Source organism: Anas acuta, chromosome 1 (genome assembly GCF_963932015.1).
Source record: "Anas acuta chromosome 1, bAnaAcu1.1, whole genome shotgun sequence".
Taxonomy (NCBI): domain Eukaryota; kingdom Metazoa; phylum Chordata; class Aves; order Anseriformes; family Anatidae; genus Anas; species Anas acuta.
The window spans coordinates 34,571,246-34,595,671 of NC_088979.1; the positions used below are offsets into that span (position 1 = coordinate 34,571,246).

A 24,426-nucleotide genomic window follows, 5' to 3' on the forward strand; every position below is an offset into this window, starting at 1 on the left:
TCTCACCTACATTAAATTAAGGGCAATTAGACTCTCAACAGTTTGTTGAGTGATGAAAAGCTTCAGCCAGCTAATTAGAAAAGCCAAACCAATGAGTGTGTATGACTCTAATACAGAAATAGGTATCTTCAGGATATGAACTCTGTGTATTCATTGAAAATAGGTAGGCCTGTCTGGAAGTATTTTAGATCTGGAGTATATCACCAAATACTGAATGACTCTCTGAATCCATCCTTCTCCATTGTCTCTAAAGACAACATAAAAATTCTAGTTCTTTTAATTGCAGGAAATTAGATTATGTGGTTTTCTGTTTCTTGAAAGAGATTATTGTTTCTCTTAGCTGCTGTTAGGCATCTAATGAAACTAATATATATATATTTTTTTCTCTAATCCTTTGATTGACAGGAACTCTCCTAAAATCTTGTAAATTAGATGTAAGATCTAGTTTTCTTTCCTGTTTCAGTCTAGTAAAAGCTTAAAGAGGAGGGCTGAAAAAAACATGTCTTGCCTCATTCACTAGGATTTAATGTATGTGGTAAGAGCTGCAGGCTCAGACAAATCTTCTGGCACATACATAGTTAAATTTTCCCACTCTATGAGTAAATTTGTGTGTAAAAGTTGCAGAACAATGCTATTCAAAATAAAAATTTAAAGTGACCACCATGTAAAATGGCACATTCTAAATGTTTGATTGTGTCCAATAAATGAGACCTTTCACAAAATGTCAGCTGTAAGAATGCATATATTTTCCCTGAATTCCAAACAGACTTAGACTGGCATATTAGTTAAAAAGCTTTGTAAAAGGAAAGATCATGCTCAGTAGTTGTACTTAACACAAATAAATTCTAGTAAAAGACTTATCTTGAATATATTTCTACGAGGAGCGGCTGAGGGAGCTGGGCTTGTTCAGCCTGGAGAAAAGGAGGCTCGGGGGTGACCTTATTGTTCTCTAGAGGTGCCTTAAAAGAGGCAGTAGCGAGGTGGGGGTTGGTCTCCCACATGCCTGGTGACAGGACAAGGGGGAATGGGCTAAAGTTGCACCAGGGGAGTTTTAGGTTGGATGTTAGGGAGAACTTCTTTCCCGAAAGGGTTGTTAGACATTGGAACGGGCTGCCCAGGGAAGTGGTGGAGTCACCATTCCTGGAGGTCTTTAAAAAACGCTTAGGGATATGGTTTAGTGGAGGACTGTTAGTGTTAGGTCAGAGGTTGGACTAGATGATCTTGAGGTCTCTTCCAACCTAGAAATTCTGTGATATTTTGTTACCATGGGTGATATAATGGCCTCGCCATTTGCCGAGGCGATCGGCTCCGGGGCAGACGCGTTCTGCAGCGGAGCGGGGGATCGGGCCAGGCAGGGCTAACTTTCCGGCATCGAGCCGACTTCAGGGAGCCGCCAGGACCCGGCAGCCCTCGTGAGGGAGGCTGACGAGGCGAAGGCGGAGCCAGCAGCGCCCCCTCCCCGGCCGTTCAAAAGCTGCCCCTAGGGAGCGCGAGAGACCAGGAGCGCGGCGAACAGGACGGGCAAACAGGGCGTGGCGCGTCAGAAGGGAGTGGCGCGGCAGTTAGCGCGGCAGGTCGCGCAGGCAGGGCGAGCAGGAAGGGCGGAGAGCAACCTCCTCCCATACGAACACCTCCTTAACGACAGCCGTTAGCTAGGTGATAATGGTCTCCACCAGGCACGGAGCGCTCTGCAGGAGGTCGGTACACACCCAGACCGAGTACCCGTTAAAGAATGCAGCGGTTCAGGTCACCGGATGCAGGGAGTGTCAGAGCCTGTTGCTGCCGTCGGCGGGAGGCAGAGACGCTGTGTGCGTGAGGTGTGAGCAGGTGGATGACCTGATCCGCATGGTGGCGGAGCTCAAGGAGGAGGTGGAGAGGCTGAGGGCCATCAGGGAGTGTGAGCGGGAGATAGACTTCTGGAGCAACTCCCTGCAGGGCCTCAAGGAGAGGTACCGGGGTGAGACACCCCAAATGGGGGTGGACCCCCTGCCCTGTCGCCGTCGGGCAGAGGGAGGGGATCTGGGAGTTGAGGAGGAATGGAGACAGGTCCATGCTCGACATGGCAGGCGATGCCCTCCCCTTCCGGCCCCACCTTCCCAGGTGCCCTTACAAAACAGGTTTGAGGCCCTGGAGAATGAGAGATCAACAGCAACTGAGGAAGAGGTAGAAAGTGTTCCCAGGAGGATTCCTAGGGCGAGGAGGTCGACTCCACGAATCAGGACTGCCTCCACCAAGAAAGACAGGAGGGTGATTGTTGTGGGTGACTCTGTCCTTAGGGGAACAGAGGGCCCTCTTTGTCGGCCTGACCCTACCCGTAGGGAAGTCTGCTGCCTCCCTGGGGCCAGGGTCAGGGACGTTGCCAAGAAAGTCAAGCGCCTGGTACGGCCCACTGACTACTACCCGCTACTGGTCTTTCAGGCTGGTAGCGATGAAGTAGCAAAGAGAAGTCCGAAGGCGATCAAAAGAGACTTTAGGGATTTGGGGCGACAACTTAGAGGTTCAGGCGCGCAGGTTGTGTTTGCCTCTGTCCTTCCGATAGGGGGGATCGAAGCTGAAAGGTGTGCTGTTCGCATAAACTCGTGGCTTTGAGACTGGTGTGACCGGCAGAACTTTGGGTTCTTTGATCACGGGAAGGTCTATGCTACACCGGGCCTGATGGCACCGGATGGGATGGGCCTCTCTCGGAGAGGGGTAAGGATCTTTGGTCAGGAGTTGGCAGGGCTGATAGATAGGGCTTTAAACTAGAGTCGAAGGGGGAAGGGGCTAAAACCAGGCGCGCCGGTGAAGACCTAAGGGATGGTACGCTAGAATCAGAGGGGCTGTGTGCCAGTGAGGTCCTTCAGTTAGATCCACAAGGTGCTGAGTGTAAGGAGACGCACCTGAAATGCTCCTACACGAACGCACGCAGTATGAGGAATAAAATGGATGAGCTAGAAGTCCTGGCCTGGTCCCGCAACTACGACATCATCGGCATAAGCGAAACCTGGTGGGATGAGTCCTGTGACTGGGGTGTTGCGATAGATGGTTACAGGCTCTTCAGGAGGGACAGGCAGGGTAGGCGAGGTGGTGGGGTGGCGATGTATGTGAAGCAGGGGCTGGACTGTGTGGAACTCCAGGTCGGCGATGGCAAAGTTGAGAGCCTCTGGGTAAGGATCAAGGGACGAACGAATAAAGGGGATGTCGTTGTGGGAGTCTATTACAGACCGCCTGGCCAGGACGATAGCGCCGATAACTTATTCTTTACAGAACTAAGAGAGGCCTCGAGATTAACTCCCCTTGTCCTTATGGGGGACTTCAACTTGCCAGACGTTAACTGGGAGTGCCACACGGCTGACACGAGCAAGTCCAGGAGGTTCATGAAGCACCTAGATGATAACTTCTTGGTGCAGGTGCTAACGGAGCCAACTAGGAAAGGTGCCCTCCTAGACCTGTTGCTAGAAAACAGAGAGGGTCTGGTGGGAGATGTGGTGATTGGTGGCCGCCTCGGTCATAGTGACCATGAAGTGGTTGAGTTCAAAATTTACGGTGACAGAAGGAAAAGTGCCACCAAAACCTCATCCCTAGATATGGGGAAGGCGGACTTCAGGCTGCTCAGGGAACTAGTCAGCAAGGTCCCCTGGGAAGCTGCTCTTGAAGGCCTTGATGTCCACCAGTGCTGGTCATTCTTTAAGCGATGCCTCCTAGAAGCACAAGATCAGGCAATTCCTAAATATCGCAAGTCAGGCAGGCGCAGCAAGAGGCCGGCGTGGCTGACCAGGAACATTCTTATGGAGATTAGGCGGAAACAGAGAGTGTTTCGCTACTGGAAGGAGGGCCAGGTGACATGGAAAGAATACAGGGATGCTGTTCCTGTTTGTAGGAAGAAAATTCGTGTGGCTAAAGCACACCTAGAGTTGAAGCTGGATGTGTCTGTGAGAGAAAATAAAAAGGGTTTTTTTAGATATGTGAATGGAAAAAGGAGAACTAAAGAATACATAGGGCCGCTCCTTGATAGGGAAGGTCTTCTCACAGACAATGACATAGGCAAAGCAGAGACGCTTAACGCCTTCTTTGCCTCTGTCTTCAATGCCGATGATGGGCTTTGGGACCCAGGGTGCCCTGAGCTGGATGACCGGGACGGTGGGGATGACAAACTCCCAACCGACCCTGAACGTGTGCAGGATTTGCTACTCCACCTGGATCCCTACAAGTCCATGGGTCCGGATGGGATTCATCCCCGGGTGCTGAAGGAGCTGGCGGACGTCATCGCGGAACCTCTCTCAATTATTTTTCAACGATCCTGGGAGTCTGGAGAGGTCCCGGTAGACTGGAAGCTGGCAAATGTTGTGCCGATTTTCAAGAAGGGTCAGAAAGAAGACCCTAGCAATTACAGGCCTGTCAGTCTCACGTCAGTGCCTAGTAAAATCATGGAGAAGATGGTTCTCGAACGTATTGAGGTGCACCTGGGGGACAAAGCAGTCATTGGTCCCAGCCAGCATGGGTTTGTGAAGGGTAGGTCCTGCCTAACTAACCTGATTTCCTTTTATGATAAGATCACCTGTATGGTGGACCAAGGGAAACCAGCTGATGTGATTTTTTTGGACTTCAGCAAGGCTTTTGACACGGTTTCCCATAGGATCCTACTGGACAAAATGTCCACCATACAGCTAAATAAAAACATCATACGATGGGTGAGCAATTGGCTAACGGGCAGGGCCCAAAGGGTTATGGTGAATGGGGCTGCGTCAGGCTGGCGGGCGGTCACCAGTGGGGTCCCTCAAGGCTCCATTTTAGGGCCGGTACTTTTCAATATTTTAATAAACGATCTGGATGTAGGAATAGAAGGTATTTTGAGCAAGTTTGCTGATGACACCAAACTTGGAGGAGTTGTGGACTCGAATGAGGGTGGAAAGGCCTTGCAGAGGGATCTGGATAGGTTGGAGAGCTGGGCGATCGCCAACCGCATGAAGTTCAATAAGAGCAAGTGCCGGGTCCTGCACCTGGGACGGGGAAACCCTGGCTGCACGTACAGACTGGGCGATGAGACGCTGGAGAGCAGCCTAGAAGAGAGGGATCTGGGGGTCGTGGTAGACAACAAGTTGAATATGAGCCGGCAGTGTGCCCTGGCAGCCAGGAGGGCCAACCGTGTCCTGGGGTGCATCAAGCACGGCATCGCTAGTAGGTCGAGGGAGGTGATTGTCCCGCTCTACTCTGCGCTGGTGCGACCTCACCTCGAGTACTGTGTGCAGTTCTGGGCACCACAGTATAAAAAGGACATGAAACTGTTGGAGAGTGTCCAGAGGAGGGCTACGAAGATGGTGAAAGGCCTGGAGGGGAACGGCTGAGGTCACTGGGCCTGTTCAGCCTGGAGAAGAGGAGGCTGAGGGGAGACCTCATCGCAGTCTACAACTTCCTCGTAAGGGGGTGTCGAGAGGCAGGAGACCTTTTCTCCATTAACACCAGTGACAGGACCCGTGGGAACGGGGTTAAGCTGAGGCAGGGGAAGTTTAGGCTTGATATCAGGAGGGGGTTCTTCACAGAGAGAGTGGTTGCACACTGGAACAGGCTCCCCAGGGAAGTGGTCACTGCACCGAGCCTGACTGAATTTAAGAAGAGATTGGACTGTGTACTTAGTCACATGGTCTGAACTTTTGGGTAGACCTGTGCGGTGTCAAGAGTTGGACTTGATGATCCTTAAGGGTCCCTTCCAACTCAGGATATTCTATGATTCTATGATATGTCAGATGTCAAATTACCCGTTCTTTTAAACTTTTTTTTTTTTTTTTTTTTTTTTTAAGAATTAATTTCTGTTTTCCCAATTAGAAGGAAAACAAAACAAAACAAGCAAACAAAAAAAAAAAAACAACATTTTGCTGTGGGGTTTTGGGGTGAACATTGACACAAAGGCTAAAATAAAAAATAAAACTTCAAAAAGTCTTCAGTTTAGTGTTCATTCTGTGCAGCTACCTCCATCTTTTAGATTAGTAGTGTTCTGCATGGTCTGCCTAACCAAAGAATAGGATTTTCCATGCTCTTTGATCTCTTCAAAATATATTGAAAACTGAAATCAAGTGCTTTGCCTGAGTTTGACTTTGCTGGCAACAGTGAGCTGAATAATGTACTAGGATTTAGAGTCCTCCTAATATCATCTAAAAAAAAAAATCTTCAGAATTGGTCATTGATCTGGCTATAACTGGGTGCTTTGAAGACATGATGTGTGAATAAAAGAATGAAGAGCAACAATCAAAAAAGTTTTTAAAAAGAGAGAGAATAAATAGAAAAAGGAATACCAGCTAAAACATATATAGAGGAAACAACCCTATATGATTAAGAGGCTGTACAAAGTGTCAAATGTCATTCTAAGAAGAGAGCACAATTTCTGTTTAAAATATTCAGAAGGAAGAGCTAAATTATTTTCTTGATAGCCATAGTGCAGAGCTCTTTGCATATATTGTCAATAATGCAAAAATAGTTCTACAAAACACAAATCTCTTTTCATTTATTTCTTTCACATTAATCATCTAGGTTAGAGGTTTTCTACATAGTAATACTAGGGACAATTAAGACTGTTTAACACAGAGACAGATGCCAGATGTATGCATGTAACAGTTACAGAGGAAGCATATGCATAGTATCAACTCTACAAATAGTTGAGCTCCCTAGGCACTCAACAGTTTTGAAGCTAAGGGAGGGAATGTTTTTATGTTATAACATTTTCCCTTGGTGGTAGCAAATTAGCTGCCTTGTATCCATCTTCAGCTACAACTGCAGAGTCACTTGAGAGCTTACAAATAAGTTTAGAGCTCTGCTAAACTGCTTCTTAGATACCTAAGCAGCAGGATATGCACCATGTGCATGATGTAACAGATTAACTAAAGAAAAAGAAAAAAAAATGGTTGATTTTTTTCTTCACATAAGATATTTTTTTTATACCTTAACTACTTGCAGAATTTGTGCAAGGTCTTTATAAAGACACCTTTACAATTACTGGAATCCATCACTATAATATTTACTTCATTTACAGTTTCATACATGCTTTCCACCATGACTTTACTTTAATGGGTGCCCCACCTCTTAGCCTTTTTGTTGTCTTGGAAAGAAAATCAAGAGACTACTACAGATACTTTTGGCCTGAAATCTTAGTATCACAGATAATGAAAGGAGGATATAAATGGACCCTTTTATCTACCGTAAGGCTTTTCAAAACCGGCCTCTGGGTTTTCTATAAATAGAATAAAATAAAATAAATAAAATGTTGCTCATGTTTCCATCTCTACAATGGGTTTGGCAACATTTTATAGCACGTCCACCACATTTCTAGGGGTGTAGCATCTTCATCATCTCTCCAGGGTAAGGACTTTTTTAAAGGAAGTCTACAGATAGACACTGACTGACATATTCTGAACCCTTCAGCAGTTTTAAAGGTATCAGCTTCAACTTCTACTTGTTTTGCCAGAACAATATTTAAGTCATATAATGCCTCACTGTTGAATTTTCTTTGAAGGATATTTAGACACATAATTTGAGGGCAAAGCTAAGACCCTGATTGCATTTTTCTTGGTGGCATTTTTTGTACCTAGCCTTTAAATCTATTTCTAGAACTAAAACACATTTCTTGTAGAAATATGACTCAGATGAGGGATTTCTAGAGACCAGAAAAAGAGCTTCTAACAATTAACAGGCTAAAAAAAGTGAACATAGTAGTGAAAAAAAAATGAACACATAATGACAACATCCTTCGACATAGACCCCAAATTATCAATTTTTTCTTAATGGTATGTTTGGTCACATCAGAGTCCTCTGACATCAGCACTACAGATTAAGCTATAACAAATGAAAAGGTGACAAAGAAAAATGTGACTCTGTTGAGCAGCTCAGTTACTGCAAATAAAAGTAACTTGCAAGAGAGATTTTCTGTATTCTTCTTGTTTATATATATAGTCTTGATCCTGGAAAGATAAGAAAGTGATATAGATTAGGGTTTTTGATGAAGGATCTGTGGAAATGAAGACACGAATACTCTGAAATCATCTTGAGTGTCTTTCAGAGATTCATTTACAGTCCATGAAGAACCTGGAAATACGATATTTAATCTGTTTACATGTACAATCCTCTTTGCCAAACTAGTTATTTTTAGAGAGTCAGATTTTGAAAACGCATCATTCATTATTCTTTCTGATTGATGTAATTAGAGCATCATTCAGGCAGAAACCTAAGTAAGATAGCATTATGAAACTCAAATTCGTAAAAGAGTGAGGGTGCTTCATAAATTGGCATAAGGTTAACCCCATTCTGGAGACCTCTTTTGAAGGTGGTAATAAAACACAACACCAGCAATCTGCTGAAAAATAGTCTAGGGCACCATCTAATCAAACAATAATGAATATGCTACTTATCATGCCATAACGGAGACTCCATATGAAACCGGTAAATCATTTCTTTTTTCCTAGCAAGACATTTCTGTGTCTGTATGTCCAAATGAGATTTCCTTAAGGAGAAACATCAAGGAAAGTGTTCTTCCTCCTATTCTGTCAGATGCATTTCACCTCCCATGAAGCCCAAGTGTATGACCCTTATACAATATCAACCTTTTGAAGCAGAGAATGATACCCAGTGGGTTTTTCTATCTATCAGTATAAAGCAGACATGGTCTTATTATGTCTCGTAAAGGAGATTTTAAATGTAAATCCAGACATGCTGGCAGGAATGTGGGGAAAGCTGTATTCTTTTTCACCAAAGTAGCCAGATTTTTGAATGGTTCAACATCTGTGGTGTTGCTAATTTTTGTTGTTGTTGTTTGTGTGTGAAATTTTGCAAAGGAAAATAGATAGTATCTGAAAAGCTTTAATGTGTTGATTCTGTATTGAACAAAATCCTCCTCCTACACAGAATGATACACTTCCATTCAAGAGAACCTACCTATAGTCAGGATGTAAATAGAGCTATCAGAAGATGTAGAAATAGATTTCTTCAGAAACCTGTTTCTCTACACAGTGGCACCCTCATCAGTCAACGTCTGTAAACAAGTTGTCATATCCAAATTTGAGACAAGCTTACAAAGCAAAAAGATTAGTGCCTTCTAATTAAAGATCTGTATACTGAGATAATTGGCAACTGATGAAGAAGGTTCAGTAGTATAATATATAGCTAATCATTGATGGCTTGATGCTGTGACAGATGGGGATAGCTTCTTTAAATTATGGAGTTTTTATATTGGTATTTTCAGGAAATGTCAACAGCATGATTATTTTTTCATTAATGTTGTCTTTCCTTCCCATTCATTGCTTTTGTTTGTCATAATCACTTGTCTCTAACTGTACAGTCTATTATTATTTGTATAGGACACAGCATAATGGGGCTGCTTAATGATTGGATTCCTAAACATTGCTGCAGTACAATATACAGTGTTTAACATTTACTAAGTATTACAAATTAGATATGGAAATTATAGATATTACAATATGACTAGCTCACAATAAAGTTAGCAATTTATTTATTTATTTATTTATTTTAATATCATGCAAATTCTGCTAAGGATTGCACAAATTCAGCTAGGTTTCAGTTATGAGTTATTCCAGTTTATGTGTCAGCACTGAAAAAATCCCAATATCAAATCTGTGGAACTGTCTTGATCAAGAATAAGAAAATGTGTTATACTAAAAATACTCTTTCTACCAGATCCTCAAACCTATTCTCTTCTGTTAATCACTGCAGTTTTGTTTCTCTTCTTTTCCAGGAAACAGCTTTTGGGCTCTACAACAAAGATTTACTGTTTAAAACTGTGAATTTGTCAGGTCACTAAAGTCTCGTTGTAGCTTCTCTACTAAGTGCAGAGCTGGCATAGCTAGCCTTTGTACATTCCTGCCTACAGTGCTGGGCTAAGAAGAGTTTTTTATGGTGGGATGGGGAAGAGGCCAAAATATCTTTTCATGGCTGTCATATGGTAATTTTACTGCAAATTGGAATAGGTGCCAGTCTGACTTGCAGGCAAACTTTGGAAAACAAAGCTGGGTTTCCAAAGATTTCTCCTCTAGTGGGAAGAAATTATTATTCAGATAGGCACTGTTTTTTCTCTGCTGCCCCAGACTGATAGGAAAGCAGATAATGAAGCACCCCCTCACCTTTCTTCTATGTGCTTTTGTCAAGGTGCAATAGAAAATAAGTGTTAGTTTCTAAGGTAGCTCCTCTCCCATTAGGTCTGTTGGGGTTTGTTGGGGAGAAGTGTCCCTTGCATTTGCCGTCTCAGTGCATGGGGCTGGAATACACTTTCACTTCACTATCAACTATAAATGACCGTGTTTGTACAGTCACTTTTGAGAACGATAGCAAGAAGTGTCAAGGACCATGAGCTATGTCCAAAACACCCATGAAAGCTGTTTTTCTGCTTTGGAAGTTTTGACATTATTGGGAATTTTGGAAGCAGAGCCTATCCCTGTCTGTGACTCACAGGTTTGATTTGCCTCCAGAACAGCAAGGCAGAGGCCAAAGACCCATTGTTGGGATCTGTGGACCAGCCCGCTGTGAGGATGGAAAATTTTCAGGTAACAGAAATATTTTCTTGCTGTTATGCTGTCTTTAAGTAAAAATATATGATTGTCATTAAATTGTAAATATGAATTTAAGGCACATTTCCATAAAATAAAATGTTAAATATTCTATAGTGCTTATTGTAATCCTGCAATATTTCTCTAATATTTATAGTCTGGGACAACTGTGAGCTAGAATTAAAGCCATAAACCCACTGGTTTTTATTGTTTTTAAAGTGTTTTATGTTATGCCAATATTAGAAATATATTTATCCTCTGTTCAAAAAACAAGCAAGCAAACAAAACAAAACAAAACAAAACACAATGACAACACAAACAACAACAACAAAAAAACAGAGGAAAATTATAAGGATTACAGGCATAAATGCTTTAGTTATAATATCAGGAAAAGACTGCATGATCCAAGAGGTTTACAAAGTGGCAACCCGTTCTTATTTTACTGCCAGTCATTTTGCTAATCTGAGCTACATAATTGCTTTGCCTAACTGAAAGGAGCCTTTAAACAGACCAGCCAATAAAAATACTCAGATTGGAGACAGTTCTGCTTAATAACAGTAAGCATGTGTATGGAAGTATTTGTTTACCTCTGCTCATTTATGTCAAAATCAATTGTAATTAAGCAGGAATCTAACCACAGAAGTAGTACTTTAGCTGGTTGTTCTCATTAGAAGTGTCATATACCCCTAGTCTTTAGGCCATGTCAAAGAAGCCCATTTATTTCCATCCTGTAATAAATACCTACTTACAGTCCTTTCACTTTAGTAAAGGCAATTGTCTGTCTGAAATCAAAAGAAGATTTTCAGGTATATTACAGGTATTACTGAAATTATGAGATCAGAGTTATTTATATTCTCCTTTGGATGTCAGATATAATTTATTGTCCATTTGTTTACACATGTTTACAGAAAATACAGACCTTCCATATCTATTTCATGGTATTAAAATATATAAATTGTACTTTATTAGTCTAAAGCATATACTACCTCTCCCCCCAACCCTGCCTCCAGCCCCTCCACAATGCACACCCATAATATGCCTGTCATCAGACCAGAGGAATATGCACTACAGATAATTTTATACCTTGGTTCATTATTGATTGAATTCTAAATGGAAATGTTTTCAGTAATGAACACAAATTCACAAAATTAAGGGTAAAATAAGTCTGTCTCATAGGGAATCAGTGTGAACTCCATGCATGCATTCAAAGGTTAATCCTTTTCTTTGTAATGTGAAACAAAGGCCAGAAATACCTGAATTACTGCTTATTCTGTAAAGTAATAAAGGATAGAACATTGCAAGAGTGAAGGTGAATAGCATCATCAATGTGAAACTGCATGCTTCAAAAAGAAGATACACTTTTTGGGATCAGTCCTCTCCTGTGTTTTTCATTTGGAGCTGTTAGTCCTTGAGATGTGTGAGTGAGCCATCCTTGCTTATTTTTTAGCTTCCATATTTATATAAGGGGAAAAAAATGAAAGTCTATTAGATGTTCATGTGATAGTAGAAACTAGGTGTCAACTTTTGATAGAGAAAAAAGGAGTTAATGGGTAAGACAAGAAGATTAAGTAGCATTTCCTGGGACAGTCAAATACAACAAAGGCTACTGTCATTTGAAAATATTCAGTATTATTTGTGCATTTATTTGGTCATATTTTTATTTATCCTCCTTTGATGAGCATATGTTAATATAAAACTATATATATACATTACATTTTGTAACAAGTTCTTAGAAAAGAATGCACTTAAATGACCATTTAACAAGTCATATTTTATAAATTAAGTGTCAAATTGTCTACTTTGCTTCACTTCTAACATAATTTGATAAAAACATTTACAGGTTTAGGGTGGAATATGATTATATATATGTATATATATGTGCATGTGTGTGTATATGTCCAAGCTTACATGTATGGGATGTATACACACACATATATTTAAAATCTGATTTTCACTATACACAAATACTTGAACACTTAATAGTACATTATATATAGTACTTTCATACAAATTACAGTGTTCTTCATGTTAAAAACATAGCACGTGAAATATTTCATAGAAGTATTTAAATGCTGAGGTTGTACATGTATTGTTTACTTTTGATTTGCTTTGTAGCTTCCTGTGTATGTGTAATTTAAATAATTAGGCTCCAATTAAACTGGAAAAAAATGAATTTATGAACACTGATTATGCTGAGTCATTGCTTTTTATTTTAATTTATTTTAAGAAAAAAAAATCCTTTTTGTCACCATTATGAAAATTGTGTATAATTAATGAATTAAGCTGTGATATCACAGTTTTAGCTATTGAAGGGAGCCAGATATCTAAAGCATTAATTAATTAGTTAAACGTATAGTGAAATATATTTATGGTGAAATCAAGTACCTCCTTTTAAGCGTACTCATAATATTTATGAGGAAAGGGTAGGAAATTAAAAGTAGTGCAATAAAAGCATCTTTTGCTTTAAACTTGCTACAGAAAACAGCTGTTAAATACCAGCTTCTCTGGTAATTTAGAATAAAATATGCAAGGTATGTCTAAGGTTACACCAAAAGACATATATTGCACTGCAATTCATATTTTTTTCAACATAACTTTCTTTGTAAACCATCTCAAATTTCTGTCCAGTAAAAGTTTGCTATATAGGTGTCTGTTGTTTCCAGTTAGCTTCTTTCCTTTTATTTCGATGGCTGACAATTTAGCAGTTCTATTTTTGTGTGTGTTCTCCCTGAAGTGCATAAAGCACTTCTGATTGTTTAGCCTTAAAGCTCTAGAGAGTTTGGAAAACCTCTAGGCTGCTTCTGTTTATTGTACACACTTGCACTGTTAAGGGCTTATTTTCAACAAGAGGGAAACAAGGTAAAGACCAATGGTGCATATCACTCTACCAGCACATCTTGCTGTACAGAACAGTGTTTGACCTATTTTACATATATATATGTATATATATACCATTAAATTGATTCTGTTTTCTCATAGGTACTAATTTGGTCCTTGGTGATAGTTCACTTCATGTTTATAGTTTCTGCTGCTAATACAAAGGGGCCTGTTCGATTTTCTTCACTGCCTGCTAGCTGTAACAGGCAAAATTACAGGCTAATGGTGAGATGAGCAACTTATTATGCATGATAATCAATACTTGAAATCCATTTCCCATGATGTGACACAAAAAAAGTGAAGTGAAAAGACAGATTTTCAAAACTAGAATATCAAAACTCATGCAGTGCAGGTGGTTTTCACTTCAAGGTCATTCGGGATTTGTTTCTTCACAAAACTGCCTTCTTTTTTGACTTCATATTTAATTCACTCACTGCTAAGATGCCCGGGGAGCAGAAATGGAAAGTTAGTCAATATTGCAAGTATGAATGCAAGTATAAAAACTGCTTTAGCAAATGCAGGAAATGGGAAGGGGAAGGAAGATGTTACAGCCAATATATATGATATATAAGCTGTACAGCATATATCTCTTTTACTTACAGAGCTTGCCAGCAAACTTTATATTTTTATTGATGTGAATGAACAATGCAAATACTGTATAAGTTATCCTCATACACAGTGTATGAGTAGGCAAATGAGCTAGCAAATTCAAATCTTAGACCACAACTTGGTGACAAAATTAACCTAACAATTTTGAAAATCTCAAAGCATAGTTTTTGGCACAGTACTGAGTACCTAGCATAGTTAAAATATTTCCAGTGGCTGAGAAATTCTCTGATCTTTACCTTTCATCTTAAGTTTATTAATTTCAACAAATGAATCAGCTCAGGGAATTATTTTGTTAATAATGTACAGTCAATTTTTAGATTAAGAGAGTTTTAAAATGGAATCTCCTATTACATAAATTATCCAGCTGTGTATACTTATATATATATTTAATGTTGATAGTAGGAAGTTATGTAAGTTAATTTTCAGACGCTATGACACAAAGCTTGTACCTGAAAGACTGAAAAAGCTTCCCTTCTTCAGATCTTCTGATTCTCTTCTAATAAACTGTGACCTTTCAACATATTAAATATGGGAGCTATTTTCCTTTTTTTTTAAAAAAAAATTATTTTAAATTTTTGTCTTTTGCTAAAAAGATACCAAAATTATATGAAAAAAAAAAAAAAAGAAGTATAAATTATAGTTAAGTTTCCAAAAAATAAAAACTAAAAATTGTTGGCAAATCTATTACTTGCTTAGGAAAACCTTCAAAAATGCCCGCAGACTTTTATTCAGCATTGTCATGCATACCATATAAGAAGAAAATCATTTTAGATATATGTTAGAGAAAATCCTGAATGAAGCAACTATTATTTCTCATTACTTTACACTTTTTCATTACGTTACACTTTTTAAGCCAGTGGGTAAGTTTACCACAAATCCACTCTAGGATTTGTAGGAGGAAAAGAAAAATTATCAAAATCAACTTAGAGAAAGCATTTGCAAAGTCTAAAATTCCCAAATTGCTATAGAAAGTTTGGTTTGCCTTGGCACATTTTTTTTAATTTCCACTTCTCTCTTTCTCTCTTTCTCTCTTTCTTTCTCTTTTTCTCTTTTTCTTTCTTTCTCTCTTTCTTTCTTTCTTTCTTTCTCTCTTTCTCTCTTTCTCTCTTTCTCTCTTTCTCTCTCTCTCTCTCTCTCTTTCTCTCTCTTTCTTTCTCTCTCTCTTTCTCTCTTTCTTTCTCTCTTTTTCTTTTTCTTTCTCTCTTTCTTTCTCTTTCTCTCTCTCTTTCTCTCTTAATCTCTTTCTCTTTCTTTCTCTCTCTTTCTCCTTCCTTCCTTCCTTCCTTCCTTCCTTCCTTCCTTCCTTCCTTCCTTCCTTCCTTCCTTCCTTCCTTCCTTCCTTCCTTCCTTCCTTCCTTCCTTCCTTCCTTCCTTCCTTCCTTCCTTCCTTCCTTCCTCTTGGTAGCTTTACACTGCAGAGCTTTGAAGCTGTAGAAGCTCTGGAAAACTAGATACAGAAAACCTTAGTGGAAGTGAACTAATGGTTGGAATAAGGTATATGTTATTTTTATGTATTAAATGTATGACTATATTTTTCATTAAACAGTTTTCCCACATGTTGTGCCTATGGGTGGGCATATATGTCCATTCCATTTTGTTCAAGTGAAGTGAAATCAGAATTTTTCCCAGTTCTGTCAGTGTACTATAGTCTCAAAATTGGGGATACATTTTACTCTTGCTTTTCATTATGATTACTCTAATTTGTATTCTACACTAGAACCAGAATACAGTTTACTTTTCCTTGGAGGTCCCCTAATTTTTTTATCTTTTAAGCCTATGGCTTAACATTCTCTTCCTCAAAAATCACTCTGTGTCCTCCTCATCATTCTTACTTGCTTTTGTTATTTATTTATTTATTTATTAGATATTAAACTTTTCAAGGAAGGGAGCATGTATACAGAATAACACTCTTTCATAGGATTTCATCATTAATAATAATAATAAAAAAAATCTGAGTAAATTATCTCATTTTGATTTAACTGATCATTGTGACATAACACAATTTTGGATAAATTTAAGTCACATTATATTCATGTCTATTGGACTCACAGAAGATGTGTTTTTTCTGTGTTAGGTTTTTACAGTGCAGCTGTACATGAATCTGGAGGTTATTTACAGACATCATAAGATTACAAGGAATTTATTTTTTAATTTAAAATTTACCCTATTTTCAGGTCAACAAGTTTGCTCTTTTTTTTTTTTATATATATATTTTTTTAAGATCTGTTGTACATGTGTGTGCGTGATACATCCTTACATATAAATACATATTTACAGTTTTTTTTTTTTTTTTTTTTTTTTTGCCAGCCTAAACTCCAGGCATTTAGTACATACTGAATTCCTCAAATCAAATTTGAAACACATTTTTCCATTTTGTGGCTGAAAATACTTAATAGTTAAAAATCAGATTCAAAATTCTGATCAAAACCTAGAGATGGTAAAAGGATTAATTTTGTCAGTATTGACTGAAGAGTACTGTGAAATTAAAGGAAGAAAAGGTATCTTGCATCACAGGTTTGCATTCTTGAAAAAATAAAAATAAAAATCATTTAAAGGTCACTTCTGGAATTTTATTGCTTCCTGAAATTAGGATAGTCATGTAAAGAATTTTAAAATGGTGAAGGGTAACCCAAACATATTCTCTTAGTGCAAAATAACAGACAAACTAAGAACTATTAAAATTTATGTTCTAAGACTGTAGTGAACAATATATATATATATTATTTAAATATATATATTTTGAAAGAAATAAGACTATAGAAATCCTGATAACATTATCAGTTCAAATATCATGTCATGGTTTGTCATTCTTTCAAACTGTACGTATTGAGGAAACACATTTTCAGTTATTGCACCAAAACAAAAAAACGGGAAAGCTGATTACATGATCCATACTCATGCCTAATAAAATTGCAATACACACTTTTTGACAAACTTATATTTAATGCATACTGGTGGAAAATTTTAGTTCTCTGTTCTCAGCAGGAAAAGTAGGCTCTTTAACAAAACATTTTTATTTCATGACTGTCGTACAACATAACAATTACAAAAGAAATGGAGGTGACAAAATGAAAAGCTAGCTTGCTGATTTGTATGAAGTGTTTGTATTTCCAGAAAGGCAGTCATTGCTCAGTTATTTGATTTGAAAAATTAATCCTGATAATGCCTTTTGAGTTCCTTAAGTACTGTTCGCTATTTTCTAGGATGAGTTTTACAGAACAAAGCCTAACAGATTTCTACAGCAGATTAGTTTACAGATGAAGCTCAATTCCACTGAGAATGATTCTCTAATGACCCCTTTTTGCTTCCATTGGGCTGTGTGAATGCTTTAATACCTAGAGAATAGCATTAAATAAATCTATTGTCTCAACTAGTCAGTCTATGCAATCCTTCTGAAATATTTTAATTACAGCTTTTCTTTTTCTCCATAATTAAGAAACCAGATGTCAAGTAAGTCCATCACAAGTTGATCATAGACTCTCCTTTAATTTAAAGAAAACCACTTATAACTAGAGTTTTTCTCTTTCTTCTTTGTTTTGCAGAGCAAGAAGAATGTGTTAACTGCACAGATGAATGCAGAGTGCTTGGTCATTCTGACAGGTGTTGGATGCCACAGTTCCCTGCAGCCAGCCAGGCTGAGAATGCAGATTATCGCACAAATCTCTTTGTACCCACAGTTGAAGCTAATGTTGAGACTGAGACTTATGAAACTGTGAATCCCACTGGGAAAAAGACTTTTTGTACATTTGGGAAAGACAAGAGAGAGCACACTATTCTCATTGCCAATGTTAAACCTTATTTAAAAGCCAAACGTGCCCTGAGTCCTCTGCTTCAGGAGGTTCCCTCAGCATCGAGCAGCCCAACCAAGACATGCATTGAGCCTTGCACCTCAACAAAAGGACCTCTGGATGGCTGTGAAGTGAAATCAGGAGCCTTGGCTGAACCAAACAGCCAATACTTGTCAACTGACAGTCAGTATCTATCGCCTAGTAAACAGTCAAAAGACGCTCCCTTCATTGCATCAGATCAGATGGCTAGGGCATTTGCAGATGTGCATTCCCGAGTAAGCCGAGACTCAAGTGAGATGGACTCTGTTCTGGAGCAGTTAGACCGTTCAGCCCGGGATCTAGGCAGGGAGTCGGTGGATGCCGAGGAAGTTGTCAGAGAAATAGACAAGCTCTTGCAGGACTGTCGGGGAAGCGACCCTGTGGCTGTCAGAAAGTGAGGGGAAAATAAGGACAGGCTGGCAGTTACATTCCTCTTCTTCTGATTAAAAACAAAACAATCAAAAATAAATAAATAAATCATAAAATCCCCTGGCTGTAACAGATTTACAAGAATGAAGGAAGACCAATGCTGCTTTAAGGCTTTTAGTGAACATCTGAAGTGCCCACAAGTATGTTCTTTTCACTGCTCTTTCTTTTTGACAGATAACACTGGTTTCATTTTGACCAAACTTTCATTAGGACAGAGTCAAGTACACTAAGAACTATATGAATGAAGGAAAGATGGTGCCATTTTGACAATCTGATAGGAAGGTGTGAGAAAGGTGGAATGGAAATACATCTGATACTTTGAGACTGTCCTCAATAGCTGATGCTGACTTTACTGTTTACGTATAAACCCCAAGAAAAACAGGGTTGAATATTTCTGCTGATCTGTGGTGAATTTCCAGCAGTGACCGCAGGCTTCTACTGAAAGTCCTAAAAAGAGTTCTTGTAGTAGTCCAAGTGACACCGAACATTAACATTCATTTGTGGTAAACATTTATGTACAAAGTTATCTGCCACAAATATGAGAAAAGAAAAAAAAAAAAAAAAAGAAAGAAAAAAAAAAGAAGGAACAAGAAAACAAACAAAAACCCACCATTCCAAATCATTACTCAACAAAACATATCCTGATCATTAGTAAAACACTTCATATCACATTAAGGTTAAATGTAAAATGATATAGTCCATCTTGTCCTGCACACACATAAGATAATTCACTTGATAAAAAAAGAAAAAAAAAAAGATTTTAATATCTATTTAGCATTTTAGTGTCCAACAAAACTATAGTTAGTGATAAGTTTAAAAGAAAAAAAAAAGGGAGAAATAAGTTTTGAAAAAAAAATAGTTACCTTTCATGGTAATGCGCAAAAGAAATTAACATTATTAACACTTTTATATTCATTTGTGGACACTAAAATAGCTCAGGAAAGTGAAAATGTCTTAGACATCCACACAAATCACATGATCATTTATATGTGCAAATGTAAGAAGATTCAGTGTGTTTACATCAAATGACATATTTTTATTGATTTATTGCAGATTCAGTGCATATGAGCCAAATTGTTGAGTGTATAAGAGCTATATTGTGTATTTTATTAAATTAATATATAGTTGTGTTGCAAAAATATTTGGGCTTATATTGTAAATGGCAAGTGTTGCCTCAGTAGCTGTCGAACTCTATGAGTTTTGTTTTTTCCTGCTTCCTTTTCCCCATGGATTGTGGGAAGCAGTGCCTCAGAGCAAAGTCTCTTGTTTAATGTATGGTCTACAAAGTACTGCAGTACATAATCTGTTCAAAATGTGTTTGAGTGAGCTGATGGAGCTAACTGAATGGCCTACAAATACATCCATCAGTCATGGTTATGTGCAAGTCCTTGTAGAAGCTAAACATGCAAACACATGTTTAATAACAAAAATTACACTCAAACCCACACCTGGAACCTCCTTGTTTGTTTTGTTCTGTTTTGCTTTCCGAAACACATGCAGATAGTCTATTTAATGTAGGATATTTTATTGACTTCTTAAGAGATGACACCCTTTTTAAAGTTTTGCTAATAAGTTGAGAGAGCTGCAAACATGTCAGTGCCAAAACATGTCAAGCCATAAACAGTATTTTTTCTGATTCTTTAGATTATGCCATTGATTACTGTAGTTCTAGTTATACATGGTTTATCTGCGGGGGTGGGGGGTGAGGGGGAAGTTTTAGTTTTGTTTTCATTTGTTCCAAAAAATATTTGCAGAATAACTTGGAAAGAGTTTCAACTTTTCAAATAATTTTTCTAAGGGTAATTTTATTGCATTTGAAAATTTCAAAATTACCTTCAGATGGAAGTTGAAAAAAGACAACCTGCATTCAAAATAAAATAACATAAAAGAAAAAGAAGAAAAAGAAAAAGAAAAAGAAAAAGAAAAAGAAAAAGAAAAAGAAAAAGAAAAAGAAAAAGAAAAAGAAAAAGAAAAAGAAAAAGAAAAAGAAAAAGAAAAAGAAAAAGAAAAAGAAAAAGAAAAAGAAAAAGAAAAAAATGTTTAGCTCAGGGTCTGTCCTTACATGCCTCAGATACTCTTGGATGCTCTATGGCACATTTTTTAAATATAGTGTCTGGGTTATATTAAATTTAAACTCTACTATACAAACACAAATAAAAGAGGTTATTTAATTTAGGTTGGCAATCTCAAATCTCACAAAGCCATACTTTACATCAGTTCAAGGAAGAACAGCTACATTTTCATGTTGGCATTGCTGTTAAAGGGTGATTTTAATTAGTCGGTCCTACAATGAATTGTCTTTGGTTGTTGGAAACACACATTCTGAAAGTTTGCTCTTAGCTCCTGCTGTTAGAAGAAGTTTACAATTACATGTAAACAAAGGATCTTGTACATGTTTTATCAAGCTACTCTCCATGTTTTGGACAATTTATGTAACTAAAATGTGGTGTTGTCTGTGTTATATATATTTTTTTCTTTTTGGCCAGGAGACCCAAGATTGATTTTGCTTGATAGCTTGATAGCTTGAAATTCCATAGTGGAGAGGATTTCCTATCATTTGATCAGTCTTTTATACGTATTTCTGTGGTGCTCATCACTTCAGTGTCTGTGCACCAAGTCTTTAGCTCTGCCAGTGAGATCCATTATTCAGCAAAATCTAAGCCAGTATGTAAATGCAGTCAAGTGATAGAGATTTGTGTATTTTATAAATGATTTTAACACTGAGTAACCAATTGTACAATTCATTGTATATGTCTGAAGACATAAACCCACAATATTTTGAGAAAGGGCTGTGCCAATGTAAGAAGAATTTACCTTAAGGCTCTCTGTCACTAGTGATTTACTAGCTTTAGCTGTTTAACACATTATCTGTATTTAGTAGTGATTATTTATTTACCACTCTGAGGTAATTCAGAATTCATGACTCACAGCTTTATAGAAGAGTTTAGGAAATCTTGCTTTTATTTAATTTGTCTGACAACTGCCTTGTGTTGTAGATCTTTGGCATACTGCTTCCAGTAAGCATATCCCAGGTTAAAAAATCCATTTCATAATTTAGGATTCATAACGTACCAAAAAAAACAGTGAAGCTTATACATTGTGAGTTTTGCTGGTTCAGTTAAAATTAACGTGATTATGTGTGAAGGAAATACCACACACAAAAGAATTAAAATGTATATTTTTTTTCTCTTTGGTATCTCTGCTATCTATCACCACTGGAGAAAGAGACAGCAATGGAAGATGGAGTTTGCGCTATTTCTCTCGTTTTTATGTACGTCTTATAAAACTGAAATAAAATGTCTGTCACATGACAATAGAGAGAATGGCTGAGCTAAGGGAAAGAAAGTAAAGTGATGAATAAAGTTGTACTGTACACTGTGAATAGAGCATAAGACATTTTGTATTTTACTTCCTTTTTTTTTTTTTTTTTTTTTTTTAAATTAATGAAAGCCAACAACTGAGAGTTCCTTAAAAGATTTGCCAATCAAATCAGGACTCAAAATCAGACCTTATTTTTTCCCCTCTTTTTTCCTAGCAGGAACATCAGGAAAGAGATTCTTCTAAACTATGATTTGCCACCTGAGGAGATAGGCTTTGCAGTCCAAGCTACTCCCAGAAGTTAAATATTGCTCACAATGGAGCAAGGTACATCACCCAAACAAACTTTTAAGCTGTTTGTTGCCTAATGGAAGGGAAATTGCTAAGGTGAAGAAGTCGGAAGCCTAGCATATTATACACCCACTATTGTTTAACTACTTTCTTTTGACATGAGGCAATGATTACTATTGCATTAATTCAAATGGAAGTTTTGGCTATCAAGATTTGTTGAAGTATAACTGAATGAAACCTGATTAAGGTTTTAACTTCTCTGGCCCAGTTGTGCTACAGGTTGGCATTCACTTTTATCAGCCCATGTCTCCCCATATGGCTCAAAGTTGCACCAATGACTGGTGAATGACACACAAACACACAAGAAACAAGCAAGCAAACAAACAAACAAAAAACCCCACACAAACAAACAAACAAAAGCAGCATACATTGTATGAATTATCTCAAACGCTATTGTTCAATGGCTGTGTTTAATGTGACCTATCTGGAAAATGAGGACTATGAATAAAAAGCAATTACTAATAGTGGTGTTGCCTGCTTTTGCATTCATTAACACAGAAGAAATGTGTTAAACACTGCATACCACAGGGAGCCTGATGGTAATTACTTTGGAAAAGCAACTTGTGGCATTGCGGCTGTTACAGCTAGTTATCAGTTTGCCAAAAAAATGACAGTTCCTGCTTCATTTATTAGAAATGTGTAACCGTTTTCTCTCAACAGGAAGGTGGTGAAGAGTTTTCATCAAGCTGGGTAGGTTTATCTTTTAAGCAGCTGATGTGCTGAATCCCTACAGGCTGTTATTTGCTCACAGATATATGGAGCTGAATAAAGGATAGTTTGGTTCAGTACGCTGGTGTGAGTTCACCAAAAGCATTATAAATGAGGGTAAAAGTTCTCAAAGGCTGTCAGCCCAACATGAAAGATCAAAACACAGCCTGAGTATACAAGTGGAGAAAATAATCTAAAGAATATAAGGCCTTTTTTTTCTTCTTCTTTTATTTTGTGTGTGTGTGTGTGTGTCTTTCTTAAGAGCCTGAGTAAATAATTTCATTTCATGTTGCTGTAAACATGACAAAAGCTGAGAAAATATGACTGTGTCCTATGTCCTGCTGATTGTGGTTGTTATAATTTAATACCTTAATTAACCTTTTTTTTAAAAAAAAAAAAAAAAAGAAAGAAAAAATAAAAACAAAAAATGGAAAGAGAAAAGCAAAAAAAAAAAAAAAGATAACTTCTGTTTGAACATAGTGAATTATTCTGAGTATGTGGCCCTCCTTTCTCCTTGTGTCTGTGTGATTGTGTGATGTAACATTGACATAGCAAATAATGTAAAACCTCTTTACTGGTTTATTTACTTATTTACTAATAATTAAGTAAATAGGCATTGCTTTTGTCAGCTAAATAGGATTTTTAGATTGTTCAGACTACTACAGGTATTTTAAAGATTAGTCCTGAAGGCAGAATTAACTTTTCCCATTGCATGTTTTCTGCAAGCATCTTTGCCAGAAACAAAACCAGCCTGCATCTAATTAGCTGGCTATTCTAGACATATAAAACCCCTATTGTTTCCTTCTCTTTTTCCTGCTACATATATTTGTCTTTCTACAGGCTGAATTCCAAAATCTAGCAAGCCACTGTCTGTGCAGAGTCCTGCCAGAATGTACCTTATGCTGCTGAAGGCCTCATTGGACATGGGATGTTGCTGTCTTGCTGTCTTCAACTGTGTGTTATTCAGAGCTTGGCTGGATCCACAGTATATGTAGAACAAGTCATAAACCATCCTGGCTTTTCTTTACCCAGAATACAGAGTCATTGATTTCTCATTTGGAAAGTGGCCAGATTGTCAAATAGAGATTCTTAGATTTCCCTTAAGCCAACCACATATAACTGCTTCGGGGTTTTCACTCATGGGATAAATGCGTTGTCTTTATCCCTTATTGAGTCTAAGACATAAAAGCAACTGAAAGCTTATTTTTTCATTTGGTAATGTTTCCCCAAAAAATTGTATTTCTCCTGCAGATACAAGAGATGGCTCTCTGCCTTATGTATAGTTTTATTTGTGAAAGGTCACCTTAGTATCAGTAGTGCATGAAGAAATGGATCAGGGAATTAATGAGCCACTTTAAAATTTTCTGAGATGTATATTCCATAATGCATACGTTATGATTCAGGGAAGAGAGCAGAGTATCTTGGTTTATTTATTACTGATGGTTCCCAATAATGCCTGGCTCACAAAAGCCATTAGTTTTGGATAAATGTTTTTTTCTGTGATCTGGATACATTCCTTTTTAATTATTATTGTATATGTACATTTTCCCCTAAATATATACTGTTCAAATTGTAGGCCCTTTGTTATTCTTTAAAATTAAAATAGTGTTCTGACATAGGGATCCTTCCTTTAGGTCCTTTGGGTTAGAGATATTTTATTTGTACCAGAATCCAAAATGTCTATAAACTGTCTGCCATTTACCTTGGTAAGAAGCAAGAATGTAGACATAGCTTGAAACATAGACAACTGGACAAAAGATTTAATTTTTGACGTGCTGGGAAAC

General features: G+C 37.9%; 1 protein-coding gene across 4 annotated transcripts in view; it reads left to right on the forward strand.

Annotated features, from left to right (window-relative positions):
* PCDH17 (protocadherin 17) overlaps positions 1–24,217 on the forward strand; it is a 98,522-nt gene extending 74,305 nt beyond the window's left edge. For 2 of the 4 annotated variants that reach the window (XM_068675760.1, XM_068675768.1), the window contains exons 5-6: positions 10,446–10,520; positions 17,552–24,217. In XM_068675760.1, coding sequence (XP_068531861.1) covers positions 10,446–10,520; positions 17,552–18,234 — 758 coding nt within the window. In that variant the 3' untranslated portion in view covers positions 18,235–24,217. Of the gene's footprint in view, positions 1–10,428; positions 10,521–17,551 lie in introns of all 4 variants that reach the window. The other 2 variants (XM_068675783.1, XM_068675777.1) reach the window with 2 other exon arrangements.
* The last annotated feature ends 209 nt before the right edge of the window (positions 24,218–24,426 follow it).